The sequence below is a fragment of the Capricornis sumatraensis genome, chromosome 6 (assembly GCF_032405125.1).
Source record: "Capricornis sumatraensis isolate serow.1 chromosome 6, serow.2, whole genome shotgun sequence".
NCBI classification, from domain to species: Eukaryota; Metazoa; Chordata; class Mammalia; order Artiodactyla; family Bovidae; genus Capricornis; species Capricornis sumatraensis.
The window spans coordinates 92043997-92060673 of NC_091074.1; the positions used below are offsets into that span (position 1 = coordinate 92043997).

At 39.8% G+C, this 16677-nt stretch overlaps 1 protein-coding gene across 1 annotated transcript in view; it reads right to left on the bottom strand.

Moving 5' to 3' along the window:
- Positions 1-262: 262 nt before the first annotated feature.
- Positions 263-16677, bottom strand: part of HSD17B3 (hydroxysteroid 17-beta dehydrogenase 3) — a 50203-nt gene continuing 33788 nt past the window's right edge. Inside the window, exons 9-11 of the mRNA XM_068974450.1 lie at positions 16199-16264; positions 12869-13018; positions 263-782 (exon numbers count right to left, since the gene is read on the bottom strand). Of these exons, the coding sequence (XP_068830551.1) occupies positions 663-782; positions 12869-13018; positions 16199-16264 (336 nt within the window). The 3' untranslated portion in view covers positions 263-662. The remainder of the gene's footprint in view (positions 783-12868; positions 13019-16198; positions 16265-16677) is intronic.

A 16677-nucleotide genomic window follows, 5' to 3' on the forward strand; every position in this document is an offset into this window, starting at 1 on the left:
ACAGTTTTCTGGGTCTCTAAGGAAGCCAGTTTGAGAATCAGTGACTACTCAAGAACTACTGCAATCTTGATAATGTTTAGTGACTTCAGATAGTCTATAATATAGCTATAAAAGTAGATTACTAGGTATAATTGTTTTCAATATTCAAAGAATCAGAAGCTTTCTTCTCACTATATAATCCCATACAGAAATTTTCCAGTATTACATACAGACACTCTTATCTTCTTTAACTATTAAAACCCCATTGCACAACACATGTTTTTACGTCACAGCTCTCCCAAAGCTCTCCAGACTTGAGAAAAATTGCAAAAACAAAGGTGAGTTTTATGTGCTGTATCTGCTTTCCTCCAAAACACCTAAATGTACCATAAATTCCAACCAAATCTCCAAGACTCCTTTTATAACCGGAGAAGCAGCACATAATCTTTGCTCACACGACAAATGTAAATAACAGTCTCAGAAGAGACAGATGCCACCAGCACTGCCAGTGCTTGGAGCCTGAAGATGTCTAAGGGCAGCACCCTTCGTTAACGCCAGACAATACCAGCTCACCAGCTGGCATGCTCCAGTTTCAGGGAAGTAAAAGGTACTGGTCTGTTCCTGTGTCCTCTGTGGCCAACGCAGAATCTGGTGAGGAAAGCAATGCTGGATGGCACACGAGTTCACCAGCACTCTCTGATGTTGGCATTCTTCTTGAGGTAGTCCACGTAACGAGTCAGGAGCATCTTCTGAAACACACTGCTGTAGAAGGCCCACGATGGGATCAGGCTCAGAATGGCAGCCTTGAATAGACAAAAACATGAGAGTCTGGGAGAGAAGAGGAGCAAGGAGGATGCAATACGACATCTCAGTGCATATTCATCATCTTTAAAAGTTCATATCTGATGAATGAGGTTAAGTACCAAACCTTTTAAGTAGTCGTTAAAGTTTCAATGTCTTGTGACACTTTCTTGGCAAATGAGGTTTTCTCAGGAACCAAAGTGGTCACTTGTCAGATCAGTTGTGATCTATTTCTAAATTAAGAGAACTCTGTCCATAGTAACACCCTCCCTATCTTCCTTCTCTTGGTGAGCACCTTTCTCTTGGTCCTTGATCTCCCAGTATCTTCATATTTATTCTACCAAGGTTCTACTAAAATGAGATTCCAGGAAAGAATCAGAAATGCTTTCCATCACCTGACACAATGCTGATGATGTACCTGAATGCATGAAAGAGTTAACGAACAGGAGATTGGTCAAGATGGTGGAGTAGGAAGGTGCTGAGCCCCTCTCCTCTCACAGGCACCCCGAAATTACAGCTATTTACAGAACAACTACTAACGACAGAGACCTGAAATCTAGCAGAAAAAGTCTCCTACAACTAAAGACAGAAAGAGGAAACCACAAAGAGATGAGTAAAAGTGATGGAATATGGTATAGTCAAGGCCCTTTCCCCTGGGTAGGAGACCCACAGATGGGAAGACAATTACAAGTGCCGAGGTTTTTCCTAAGGAGTAGATGTCTGAGCCCCACACTGGGCTCCCTAGCCCAAGGGTCCTTTCTCAAAAAGACGAGGCCACAGAATGTTTAGTTTTGAAAGTCAGCAGGCTTACTTTCAGTAAAGCCAGAGGGTGTTAGGGAATAGAGACTCCACTTTTAAAGTGCTGTGTGCTTAATCGCTCAGTCATGTCTGACTCTTTGTAACCCCATGGACTATAGCCTGCCAGGCTCCTCTATCCATGGGGATTCTCCAGGCAAGAATATGGGAATGGGTTGCCATGCTTTTCTCCAGGGGATCGTCCCAACCCAGGGATTGAACCCAGGTCTCCCACATTGCAGGCGGATTCTTTACCGACTGAGCCACCAGGAAACCCCCACTTTTAAAGGGTGCACAGCAAATCTTACACACTCTGGGAACCAGGGCAGAAGAGGTAATTTGAAAAGAGCCTGGGTCAGACCCACTTGTTGATCTTAGAGAGCCTGCCAAAAAGGTAAGAGACAACTAGAGCTCACTCTGGAGACATAGACCCTTGGGCAGCCACTTGGAGAGCTCATTCTACCACAGGGACACTGATGCTGGTAAGCACCATTTTGGAATCCTCCAACTAGCTTTTTAGTGTCAGAATGTGGCCCCACCCAGCAGCCTGTCAGCACCAGTACTGGGACTCCTCAGGCCAAGCAACTACCCAGGCAGGGACACAGTTTCACCCACCAGTAGGCTGGCTATCTTAGGACACCTTCCTGAACACCTAGCTTCCCTAGGATCCAGCCCCAACCTCCAGTGTATTGGCACTGGCCCCAAGACCTTCCCTGGTGGCTCAGACGGTTAAGCATCTGTCTATAATGCTGGAGACCCGGGTTTGATCCCTGGGTCAGGAAGATCCCCTGGAGAAGGAAATGGCAATCCACTCCAGTACTATTGCCTGGAAAATCCCATGGACAGAGGAGCCTGGTAGGCTACAGTCCATGGGGTTGCAAAGAGTCGGACACGACTGAGCGACTTCACATTCACTTTCACCAAGACCCTCAGGGCCCCATGGTCAGCTGTCAGGCCCAAACCTGCCCATTAGCAAGCCAATACCAACTCCAGGATTCCCAGGGCCTGCGGCCAGAGACCCTGGGACTCAGTTCCACTCACTAGTGGGCTGTCACTAGCTCCAGGACACCAGCAGGCAAACACCAGCTCCAAGACCCACAGGCCCTTCAGCCAGAGAACCTAAGACCTGATTCTGCCCACTAATGGGCTGTCACTAGCCCCTGAAGCCAGTCTTACCTACCAGCAGATGGACACTAATTCCAAGAATGCAACATTACCACAACCTAACATGTCAAGACCCAGTCTACCCACCAGTAGGCCCACATCAGTACCCTTCGGAGACACCCTGGGACTCACAGCTGCCCTGGAATCAGACCTCGCTTACAGCTTTGGAACACCACAGACTCAGCAGCCAGCCATGTGAAGAACCAGCCCCACCCACTAGTAGACCTACACTAGATCCAGGATGCCAAGCCCTGCAACCAGCCACCCTGAAATCTGACTGCACACACCGTGAGCCAGGATTAGCCCTAGGACACCCCTGGAGTTCCCACCTGGCTCCTAACAACCCAGACCCACATGCCAGCCAGCGGCCTCTGCAAAAGACAGAACTGGAAGCCAGCCAAGCTTATCAGACCACCCACAGTAATCAGCCCACTAGAACAGAAGAGCTTGTACAGTCCGCATGGGGGCACTCCTGGAATATATAGCTCTGTTGAGCAGAGGAGAATATACTTCTAGGATATAAAGGACCTTTCCTACTAAAGGCCACTTCTTCAAGATAGGGAAATTTAACCAACCTACCAGATACATAGAAATGAAAACAGTAAATTAGGCAAAATAAGGCAACAGAAGAATATGTTCCAAATGAAGGAACCAGATAAAACACCAGAAAAAAGATTTAAGTGAAGTGGAATTAAGCCATCTATCTGATAAAGTTCAAGGTAATGATCAGAAAGATGCTTAAAGAATTCAGGAGCAGAATGGCGAAAGATGAACAGAGTGAGAAGTTAAAGATTTTTTTTTTTTTAAGAGAAAACATAAAGAGAAGATATTTGAAGACATAACAGCTAAAAACTTCCGTAATCTGGGAAAGGAAACAGATATCCAGGTCCAGACCGCACAGAGAATCCCAACCATGATCAACACAAAGAGGACCACATCAAGACACATAGTATTAAACACAGTAAAAATTAAAGACAAAGAGAGAATATTAAAAGCAGAAAAAGAAAAGCAACAAGTTACATAGAGGGGAATTCCCAAATGGCTATCAGCTAGCTTTTCATCAGAAACTGCAGGGCAGAAGAGAGCAGCATGTGTATTGAAAAGGATGAAAGTGAAAAACCTACAATGCAAAATGCTCTACCTGGCAAGATTTTCATTCAGATTTGAAGGTGAGAACAAAGGTTTTACAAACAAGCAAAAGCTTAAAGAGTTCAGTGCCATGAAATCAGCTTTACAAGAAATATTAAAGGAACTTCTTCTCTAGGAAGAGAAGAAAAGACCACAAGTAGAAATACAAAAAGTACTAAATAAAAAAAATCTCATCAGTATAGCCAAAGATTCAGTAAAGGTAGTAAATTAACCACATATAAAGCTAGGAGGAAAGTTAAAAGAAAAAAGTAATAGTAAAAGCATCTATATCCATAATAAGTAGTCAAGGTATAAACAAAACAAAAAGATACAAATTATAATGTCAAAAAAGTAAATATGTAGGGGCAGGGGGTAAAAATGCAGAGTTGTTAAAATGTGTTTAAACTTGAGAAATCATTAACTTAAAACAACCATGTATATATATTGTTCAGTCGCCCAGTTGTGTCCAACTCTTTATGACACCATGGACTGCTGCACACCAGGCCTTGATAGCTATATATAAACTTCATGGTAACCACAAACCAAAAACCTATAATAGATATATGCACACACAAAAGAAAAAGGAACCTAAACATAACATTAACAATTGTCACCAAATTAAAGAAAAGCAAGGCAAAAACTTCAAAAGGAACTACAGAAATAACCCAATTCAAATGGCAGAATGTACATATTAATAATTAATTTAAATGTAAATGAATTATTTGCTATAATCAAAAGACACAGAGTGGTGGAATGGATATAAAAACAAGACCAGTATATATGCTGCCTACAAGAGACTCACTCCATATCTAAAGACACACACAGGGAACGCTATGGTGGTCCAGTTGTGAGGACTCAGCACTTTTACTGCCGTGATCCCAGGTTTGATCCCTGGTCAGGGAACTCAGGTCCCACAAGCTGTGGCACTGTGACCAAATTAATTAATTAATTTGGACACATACAGATTGAAAATGAAGGAATGGAAAAAGGTATTCCATGCAAATGGAAATAAACAGAAAGTCAGGTTACAGTACATATATCAGAAAAATACACTTTAAAACAAAGACTGTAATAAGTGAAAAAGTAGGACATTATATAATAATTAAGGGATCAATTCAAGAGGATATCACTATTGTAAATATATGTGCAACCTACATAAGAGCACCCAAATACATAAAGCAAATATTAACAGGCATAAAGAGGGACACTGACAGCAGCAGAGTGATAGTGGGGGAACTTCAACAACTCACCTGTCCATCAGCGGACAGGCCATGCAGACAGAAAATCAATAAGGAAGCACAGGCCTTAAATTACACATTAGGACAGATGAACTTAATACATGTATATATAGAACATTCCCTCCCAAAGCAGCAAAATACACATTCTTTTCAAGTGCACATGGAACATTCTTCAGGATAGATTATATGGTAGGCCACAAAAGAAGTCTCAGGAAATTTAAGAAGACTGAAGTCATATCAAGCATATTTTCCAAACACAACACTATGAGACTAGAAATCAAATAGCAGCAACAAAAAAAAACTGAAAAAAACACAAACATGTGGACCATTGTTTAGTGGCATAAACGATATGCCACTAAACAGCTAGTGGAGCACTGAAGAAACGAAAAACTGCCTGGAGACGAATGAAAGCAAAAATTATGATGCAAAATCCATGGGGCACAACAAAAGCAGTTCTAAGAGGGAAGTCCATAATGAGACAAGCCTATCTCAGGAAACATGAAAAATCTCAGATAAACTATCTAACCATACACCTAAAGGAACTAAAAAAAGAGAACACCCAAAACCCAAAGTTAGTATAAGCAAAGAGATAATAAAGATCAAATCAGAAATAAATGAAATAGAGACTGAAACACAATAGAAAAATCAATGAAACTTGATAAACTTTTAGCCAGACTCATCAAAAAAAGAAGAAAGAGAATCCAAATCAGTAATATCAGAAACAGAGTTACAACCAACATCTCAGAAATAAAAAGGATCATAAAATATTACTATGAACAATTACATGCCTATAAAATGGACAGCCAAGAAGAAATGGACAAATCACTAGAAATGTACAATCTTTCAAGATTAAACCAAGAAGAAACAGAAACTATGAACAGACCAATTACTGAATCAGTAATTAAAAAGACTCCCAATATCTCCCAAGGGAATTAAAATAAAAGCAAAAATAAACAAATGGGACCTAATCAAATTTACAAGCTTTTGCACAGCAAATGAAACCATAAACAAAATGACAACCTATGAACTGGCAAAAAATATTTGCAGACAATGCAACCAATCAGGGCTTAATTTCCAAAATATGCAAACTGCTCCTATAACTCAGAAGACTCCAAACAACCCAACTGAAAAATGGGCAGAAGACATAAGTAGACATTTCTCCAAAGAAAACATTGTTGCTGTTCAGTCACTAAGTCATGTCTGACTCTTTGTGACCACATGGACTGCAGCATCCCAGGCTTCCCTATCTTTCACTATCTTCCTAAGTTTGCTCAGATTCATGTCCATTGAGTCAGTGATGCTATCTAACCATCTCATCCTCTGCCACCCCCTTCTCCTTTTGCCTTCAACCTTTCCCAGAATCAGAGTCTTTTCCAATGAGACAGCTCTTTGCATCAAGTGGCCAAAGTATTGGAGCTTCAGTTTCAGCATCAGTTCTTCCAGTGAATATTCAAGGTTCAGATGGCCAATGGGTACATGAAAAGATGCTCAACATCTTATTTATTACAGAAATGCAAATCAAAACTATAAAATCACCTCACATGAGTCAGAATGGCCATCATTAGAAAGTCTACAAATAATAAATGCTGGAGACAGTGTGGAGGAAAGGAAACCCTCCTACACTATTGATAGAAATGTAAATTAGAGCAGCCACTATGGAAAACAGTATGGATGGTCTTTAAAAAACGAAAAATACAGTTGCCATATGATCCAGCAATTCCACTCATGGGCATACATCTGGAGAAACTTGAATTTGAAAAAATATAGGCACCCTAATGTTCACAGCATCACTAATTTATAATAACTAAGACATGGAAGCCACCTAAATATTCGTTGACAGATGAATGAATAAAGAGGATGTGTGTGTGTATATATATACATATATATGAATGAAATGATTTCATTTGAAGCAACGTGGATGGACCTAGAGATTATCATAATAAGTGAAGTAAGTCAGACAAAGATAAATATCATATAATATCACTTACATGTGGAATCTTAAAAAACAATAAACAAATGGACTTATTTTAAAAATAAAAATAGACTCACAAATATAGAAAACAAATTTATAGCTACCAAAAGGGATAGCAGGGGGGAGGGAGGTAAATTAGGAGTTTGGGATTAGCAGATACAAACTACTATATATAAAGTAGATAAATAACAAGATCCTATATCTTGTGATAAACCATAATAGAAAAGACTGAAAAAGAATATATATGTGTATATATATGTAAGAATATATATATGTAAATGTGTATATGTATATATATATATATATGTAAATACATAGTATATATATGTGTATATATATATAAACTCATTCTATGATACCAAAACCAGACAAAGATATCACACACCAAAAAAGAAAATTACAGGATGAATATAGATACAAAAAGTCTCAACAAAATGTTAGTAAATTCAACAATAATTAAAAAGATTATATACCATGATCAAGTGAGATTTATGTCAGGGATGCTAGGGTTGTTCAATATCCCCAAATCAATCAATGTGATACACCATATTAACAAATTCAAGAATAAAAATCATATAATTATCTCAATAGATGTAGAAAAGGCTTTTGACAAAGTTTAACATCCATTTATGAACAAAACTCTCAACAAAGTGGGTATGGAGGGAACTTCCTCAACATAAAAAAGACCAAATATGGCAAGCCCACCACTAACATCATACTAAATGAGGAAAAACTTAAAGCATTCCTTCTAGGGTCAGAACATTCTCATCACTCTTATTCAACATATTAGTGGAAGTCCTAGCAAAGCAATCAGACAAGAGGAATCCAAGTTGAAAAGGACAAAGTAAAACTATCAGTTTCCAGATGACAAAACAGTATACATAGCAAATTTTAAAGAGACCCAAGAAAACCATTAGAACTCACCAATGAATTCAGTAAAGTTTCAGGATACAAAATTAATACACAGAAACTTGCTGTGTTTCTATACAATAGCAACAAACTATCCGAAAGATAAATTAGGAAAACAATCTCATTTACCATTACATTAAAAAAAAAAAGACCTTTTACCTAAGGAGTTAAAAGACTTATACTCAGAAAACTATAGGTCACTGCTGAAAGAAACTGAAGATGACACAAAAGTGGAAAGATCCAACATGTTCATGAATTGGAAGAATTAACATTGTTAAAATGAACACACTACCCAAGGTAACCTACAGATTTAATTCAATCCCTATAAAAATGCCAATGATATGTTTCCAAAGAAGTAGAACAAATAATTCTAAAATTTTCATAGAAACACAAAAGAATAGCCAAAACAACTTTGAAAAAGAACAAAGTTATGTATCATGCTACCTAATTTCAAGCTATACTATACAAACTATACTACTGTAATCAAAACAGTATGGTACTGTCAGAAAAACAGACAGATCAGCAGAACAGAATAGAGAACTGAAAATTGAACTGACGTTTACATGGGCAGTAAATCTATAACAAAGGAGACAATAATATACAAGAGTGGAAAGACACCCACTTCATTAAAAGGGGTCGGGGAAACTGGACAGCTACATGCAAAAGAATCATACTGGACTACTTTCTCCCACCATGCACAAAATTAAATTCAATGTGGATTAAAGACTTAAATATAATACCTGAAACTATAACATTTCTAGAAGAAAACATAGGCAATGTGCTCTTTAACATCGGTCTTAATAATATCTTTGCATATATCTCCTCAGGTAAGGAAACAAAAACAAATGAAACTATATCAAACTAAAAAGCTTTTGCCCAGCTAAGGAAACTGTCAACAAAACAAAAAGGTCACCTACTGAATGGGAGAAAATATTTGCAAAAGATTTATCCAATAAGGGTTGAGATCCAAAGTACACAAAGATCACATAAAACCCAACATCAGAAAAAACAACCAACGTGTGGGAGGGAGATTCAAGAGGGAGGGGACATATGTACACCCATGGTTAATTCATGTTGATGTATGACAGCAATCAAACCAATATTGTAAACCAATCAACTAAAAATAGATAAATATATATTTTTTTAATGGGCAGAAGCCAGAACATGGAAGTAACCGAAACATTCACCAGCAGAAGAATGGATAAGATGTGGTGCATATATACAATCGGGTGTTACTTGGCCATAAAAAAGAATGAAATAATGCCATTTGCAGTGATATGGATGGACCTAGAGATTATCATACTGAGTGAAGTTAGTGAAAGATAAATACTGTATAATATCACTTGTATGTGGACTCCAAAGAAATGGTACAGATGAACCTATTTACAAAACAGAAGCTGAGTCACAGATGATGTAGAAAACAAATTTGTGGTTACCCGGGGGGAAAGCAGGGGCAGGGGGTAAGGATAAATTGGGAGATTGAGATTGACATATATACACTACTATCTATAGAACATATAACTAATAAGAACCTACTGAATAGCACGGGGAATTCTATTCAATACTCTGTAATGACCTATATGGGAAAAGAATCTAAAAAAGAGTGGGTATATGTATGTATAACTGACCTACTTTGTTGTACAGAAAAAACTAACACGACATTGTAAATCAACTATACTCCAATTTAAAATTAATTAAAAAAGAAAAAATGGGCAGAGGATTTGAATAGACATTTTCCCAAAGAAGACATATAGATATCCAACAAGCACATGACAAGATGCTCAACATCACCAATTATCAGAGAAATGCAAATCAAAATCACAGTAAGATAGAACTTCACACCTGTCCGAATGACTGTTGTCAAAAAGACAACAAATAACAAGTACTGACGAGGATATGAGAAAGGGGAACCCTCAGGTATTATAGAAAACAGTATGAAGAGTTCTTAAAATATTAACAATAGACTACTAGAGCATCCAGCCATTTCATTCTTGGATATTTACCTGAAGAAAATGAAAACACTAATTTGAAAAATATATGCACCTTTATGTTCATTGCTGTAACATTTGTAGTAGCCAAAATATTGTAGCAACCTAAGTGCCCGTTAGTAGATGTATGGATAAAGAAGATGTGATATATATATATTATATATATGATGCAATAATTTATATATTAATAATTAGTGTGTGTAATAATTTATATATTATATATAATTTACTCAGCCATAAAACTAATAAAATTTGTGGCAACGTAGGTACACCTAAAGGGTATTATGCTAAGTAAAATAAGGCAGATAGAAAGACAAATACTCTATGATTTCTTTCATATGTGGAATCTAAAAAATGAAACGAATCAACATGACAAAACAGAAACATAGATCCAAAGAACAAACACGTGGCTGCCAGAAGGGAGGTTGGCGGGAGGAGAAAAATAGATGAGGGAGATTAAGAGGCACAGACATAATTGCAAAACAAATGTGTCACATTCATGAAATGGACAGTGTGGGGAATATGGTCAATAATTATATAATATCTTTCTGTAGTGAGAGACTTACGGTGAAAATTTTAAAATTTATAGAAGTATCTAATCACTATGTTGTGTAACAAGAACTAACATAAAATTGTAAGTCAATTATTCTTCAAAAACAAACAAACACATAGAAAAAGAGATCAGACTTGCATTTACCAGAGATGAGGATATGGTATGTGAATGAAGGTAGTCAAAAGGTACATGCTGCTGCTGCTGCTGCTAAGTTGCTTCAGTCGTGTCCGACTCTGTGCGACCCCATAGACAGCAGTCCACCAGGTCCTGCCGTCCCTGGGATTCTCCAGGCAAGAACACTGAAGTGGGTTGCCATTTCCTTCTCCAAAGCATGAAAGTGAAAAGTCAAAGTGAAGTCACTGAGTCATGTCCAACTCTCAGCAACCCCATGGACTGCAGGCTTCCAGGCTCCTCCATCCGAGGGATTTTCCAGGCAAGAGTACTGGAGTGGGGTGCCATTTTACTCCCACTCAAAAGGTAAGAAAGTACCAGGGATATAATGTACAACATGATAAATGTTGTATTATATACATGAAAGCTGTTAAGAGAGTAAATCCTAAGAGTTCTCATTAAACAAAAAATTTATTTCTTTAATTTTGCATCTGTATGAGAGGATGAATGGTCACTAAACTTATTGCGCTAATCATTTCATGTAAGTCAAATCATTATGATGTACACTGTAAATCTATAGAATGCTGTATGTCAATTAAATCCCAATAAAACTGGAAGAAAAAATTTATTTAAAGAGTTAATGAACCACAGGATTCTCTAGGCAAGAATACTGGAGTGGGTTGCCATTTCCTTCTCCAGAATCAGTCATGCTGCTGCTGCTAAGTCACTTCAGTTGTGTCTGACTCTGTGCAACCCCATAGATGGCAGCCCATCAGGCTCCCCCGTCCCTAGGATTCTCCAGGCAAGAGCAAGGCGTAAATTATTATCGTGGAGTATTTACTTTGAAAAAGGGGGGAAGCTGCAAGTTGAGGCACAGATGGCTATTTACATATATATGAGGCAAGAGGCACAGACCTTGGAAGGTTCTTGACCTCAAATTACATTTGTGTCCTATAAGACAGGTCTAGGTAAAAGCAATTATTTCATCCACAGTGTCATCCTGTTAATCCAACATTCCTCAATCGACCTACAAAACATCCCAGAAACCATTCTTAGTTTCCTGCTTTGGGATACCTCAGAGGAGTGCAAAAATCACAAGGCTCAAGTTGCCTGAAGAAACAGCGATACTCCCTACAAGGTTCAAGTGTTCCTCTAGCTGAATTTCTGTTGCTGAACCGAAGTAGAACTCTTTAGGAGGATTCAGTACGCTGCCCTATGAATCCCTCTAGCATCAGAGAGAGAGAGAAAGAGATAATTCCCACAGCAGGAGGAGAAGAAAACGACAGAAGATGATGTGGTTGAATGGCATCACCGACTCGATGGACCTGAGTCTGAGCAAGCCCCAGGAGTTGGTGATGGACAGGGAGGCCTGGCGTGCTGCAGTCCACAGGGTCGCAAAAGAGTCGGACACAACTGAGCGACTGAACTGAACTGAATTCCCACAGTAGAAAAGCATATGAAGTAGAGGAGAAAGTTGATACACAAAAGAAAAGTAAATATCTGGCTAAAATTCTTTGGTGACGCTGGAAACAGAACTATCCTGGCACCGTTTGTTTGTTTTCAGTATTAGTATGCAACTCCTCTACCTTTGTTTCATGTTTGGTTTTTTTTCCCTACAAACAGCCCAGGGATGGCCAGAACTCCTCATGCCACATACTTCAGACTTTATGTCCACATTTGATGGAGTCCATAGTGTACAGGAACCGTCTTGTACTTGCTCATGAGAGCCAACTGTGAGCTTCCTCCTGAATTCATGTGCATTGACAACACACTGGTAGCTTCACATCAGTCATGATAATCAGTAAATGCTACAATCAAGGTGTTTTGTTTTTTTGTTTTTTTCCTGGGAAGTTAAACATTTACTGGCACAGAAGGCCAAGAACATAGACAGCCCCTACAGGAAAGAAGCACCTTGTGTTTTGGTCTGACCTTCACAAAGCTCTGGGGATCACTTTACTTTCTGAGGGGAGAGGTGAGGCACCCAAGGATGAGATATGCCAACTTCAGAGTTATCTACAGCTGGACATCCGGCCCTCCAGCTTCTCCTTGCCCTTGCTAAATATGCCTGTCCATGGACGGGACTACCCTCAGCAGCACACCTCTGGCATCACTACCCTTGTGTGACAGAGATCTACTGAAAGCTCCGACAGCAAGGAAAAGCTGACTAATCCCTGCTGGGGCCACCTGCATGCCTGTCCTGCCTTGCTTCAAGAAAGAAGTTATCAGTTACCAAGATTTCATGGGTGAGGCAGCCACAGGTTTCGTCTCCAATCGTGACATAATTCAGTGATTCTTTAACAAACTCATCAGCAGTCTTGGTTATCATGTTGGTATTTAGACACTTTGTCATCGGAGTTGAAATAGCATATGGGGTCAACACCTACAACGGGAAATGAAAACCATGATGCAGGACCAATCTGCCCAGCCCCGAGAAATTAACACCCATGTTACCATCCCTCCATGTTCGAACTCTGTTCTTCCCTTAAAAAGTCTCAGGACAATATATGATCATAGAATAGTTAAAGGTGTGGAACCAGCACAGAGCTGGGATCAGAAAGGTTGACTTCTGGCTTAATTCAGCAACCAACCCGGATGAGGCCTTAGTCACACTCCCTCAGGTGGTTTGAGTACACATAGGGTGAGTGAGAACATGAGCTCTTAGAACCCAGTTCCCCCACTTGGAAAGTGAAAATGCAGGATATCCAATTATACTTGAAGTTCAAACAATGGAAAAATGTTTAGTTTAATGATATATCAAGTATTGATGGGATATACTTATTCTCAAAATATTATCTGTTATCTGAAATCCAAATTTAACTGTATGTTCTATGTTTTATCTGGCAGAGATATTGCAGAAGTTTATTTCTAACACATGTGACCAAAGTCGGAGCACTTTCAAGTACTTTAGATTCCCACTTTCACACTTCAGTTAGGAGCCAGGAATGGCACATACCTCATAATCTTTCCTATTCTGGCAAGGAAAAAAAAAAAAACTCCACCATACTGGACCCTGAAAACCCCACCATGCTTCCACCAGTGGTCTCACCACATGTGGCCTGGCATGAGGTTTCATGATGGGGTTTCCTACTTTATTCCTTGACATAGAGACCTTGGTATCTTTAGGGGAAAAAAAATCCATGTTTGTTTTCTTTGTTTTCTTTTTCTTCACATCACTTTTTTTTCTAGTCACACTTGAAATTACATTGTTTCACAGTTGAATCCAATGTGTGTCACTCAATTCAATTCAATTTGTTCTCACGGAAATTGACACAGTTATTCATTTATATAATACTTTTCTTCCAAAGATCTCTAAGTGTACTGTTAGAGAAACATAAGAAATACCCATTTTCAAACTCAGTTTTCAGATAGGGAAATTATAAAAGTGTTTCCATTCCCACAGTGAGTTTTGGTTGACAAAACACCTTTCTGTACAAAACAAGGGCTCAATAAATATTGGTAAAAATTTGCATAATTATTTATTCACTAGATCTTCACAGTAACCCAGATAAGTAAGCAGCTATTATAAACCCCTTTTTACAGATGAGGGGACAAGCTCAGAGAGTTTAAGCTGGCTGTTCAAAATCACTCAGAGGATAAATGGCAGCACTGGGATTTGAAAATCAAACCCAAGTATACAGTGCACACTTCCTCAGGAATTTTACAAATATTCATTGAGTACCAATTACATGTTTGGAGAGACCAGTTAGTTTTCACAACATCATAGAGTCTTTTCCAGGACTTGTAGCAGCTCCAAAGCTTCTGCATGAGAGAAGGAGCTCCCTTCTTCTACCCCACCTCCCCCACGTCTTCTGCTCCACAGAACCCACTGACTTAGCAGCTACAGTATCTCTGGCCCACAGCTATCAAGCTCAAGATGATGCTGAGACTGTCACAAGGCTAGGAAGCAAGTGGCTCTGGTAATCTTTAGCACTGCTCACCAAACATTTCTAGTTCTTCTTTCTTCCAAACACGTGATAGAATTGCACTTTCTGGGTCCCTATAGTTGGGTGGGACCATGTAATCAGATCTAACCAATGAATATGAGTAAAAGTGATAGGTGACCTGTCTGACCCAGAGCCCTTGGTTATCAAAGGAAGTTCTCTTGAACTTGTAGCACTTTTTCTTTGACACGTCAAGTGACAATATTCAAGATGGAGGCTGCTCCATCAGCCTAGGTACCCGTGTCACTGCAATGAACTAATCCCCTCTGACAGTTCACAGTGAATATGTAGCATGAATGAGAAATATATCTTTGTGGTTTTAAATTAATGAAATTTTAGGAATTATTTTTTACTGCAGCAAAATTAGCTTATGCAGAATAACACAACTGCAAAAGGAATCTGTCCTCAGCTAGGAGCTGGAGAATGAATAGAAGGGGAAAATCTTTGATAAGTAAGACTTCAGTTCAGCAAGGCTGAGAATGGGATTGTACTCACTATAACTGGGAAGATGCTTTTATTTACACAGTTCCTACTATTAACTCACACCCGCCTATCGAATAAGCTTCATCCTATAGCTGGTTAATTCATAGGAATGGCCACCTGAGTGTTTTAATTGAAAATCGGCATGTATAGCACTAATTTTAAAACTATAACTATGAGTGTGACTTTTTCATATATATGGTGGTGGTTTAGTTGCTAAGTGGTGTCTGACTCTTGTGACCCCATGGACTATAGTCTGCCAGGCTCCTCTGTCCATAGGATTCCCCAGGCAAGAATACTGGAGTGAGTGGGTTGCCATTTCCTTCTCCAGGGGATCTTCCCGACCCAGGAATTGAACTCAGGTCTCCTGCATCGCAGGCATATTCTTTACTGACTGAGCTGCATGGGAAGCCCTATTCATATATGATAGTATGTCATCAAACTTCTCCACAAACAATTAACAAAAAAACCTCTCTAAACTGTTTATTCCAAGTTCCAGAAACCACTTAAGAGTTAACTGTGTTGCCAAAGAAAGCACATGGCATATTGTTCAGGCTAAAGACCGCAGTGATGATACAGCTCTGTTTACAGTTCAAAGAAGGTCAGCTCCATGACTGTGCTGTCACTGTAAGAGAAAGAGAAAGCAGAGCACCTCTTCCCCAGCTGCTCAAGAACCAGAGTGTGGGAGTCTCTGTGGCCCATCACAGATGAACAGCAACCAAGCACAGCACTCTCTCCCATTTTCCAACCTAGACCAAGTACCCGGTTTTCTGTTGCTTGTTCCCCACACATAGTTCCTCCCACACAAGCCTATCTTCTGGATCTAGGTCAGAGAGTAAAGGATGGTTAGACAAGACCCTGATTTCTGTCCTGATGGCAGCATCAGGCAGCAAGCGTTTCTGAGCACTCACTCACCCCACCCCTTTTCCTTCTCCGGCACTCAGGGCATGGATGAGGGCAGCAACAGGCAGAACCATATTGCCCCTGCTGCTACCTCAAGGATCACAGGAACCCACGTGGTGTCATACAGACCCTCTCTCCCAGTCACACATGCTCAGCCCATCCTGCCGGAAGGAGTGGCCCTGGCTCCACGGGGTCCAGAGTTCCCATTCCCAAGGACTCAGAACTGTTGACCTCACCTGGATGGTGATTCCCTTCTCCTTATATTCTGCTTGCAGTGCCTTGGAAAATGTGTACACAAAAGCCTGGAACAAGAAGGAGAAACACCTAAGGGCTTGATTCTCTTTCAGAGCCAACTTGCTCAGATTTCAAAGGACACCAAGGGAGCTCGCCTTGCTGGGAGTTAGTTAGAACTTCATTTCCTGGTCTGGGAAGAGCTTCCTCAAAGAGCAGGAATATACATTTTGTAATAAATAACCTACTTAGGGCCACTGCGTGTAGATGCCATACCCAGGGAGGTCTCTGGGATAGAAAGAAACTATCAATACAATGTTACTTGCTGCCATGAAGAGTGCACCTGCTCCCAGGCAAAGAAGTGAAAGGGGGCTGCACTGCCTGGCTGTGCTACTGCAAGGCTTCAATCACCCCAGGGGCACATCTTTTTCAAATTTGCACCCAGATACTGGTGGACTAGCTCCCTGTACCTAGAAGAGGGCCT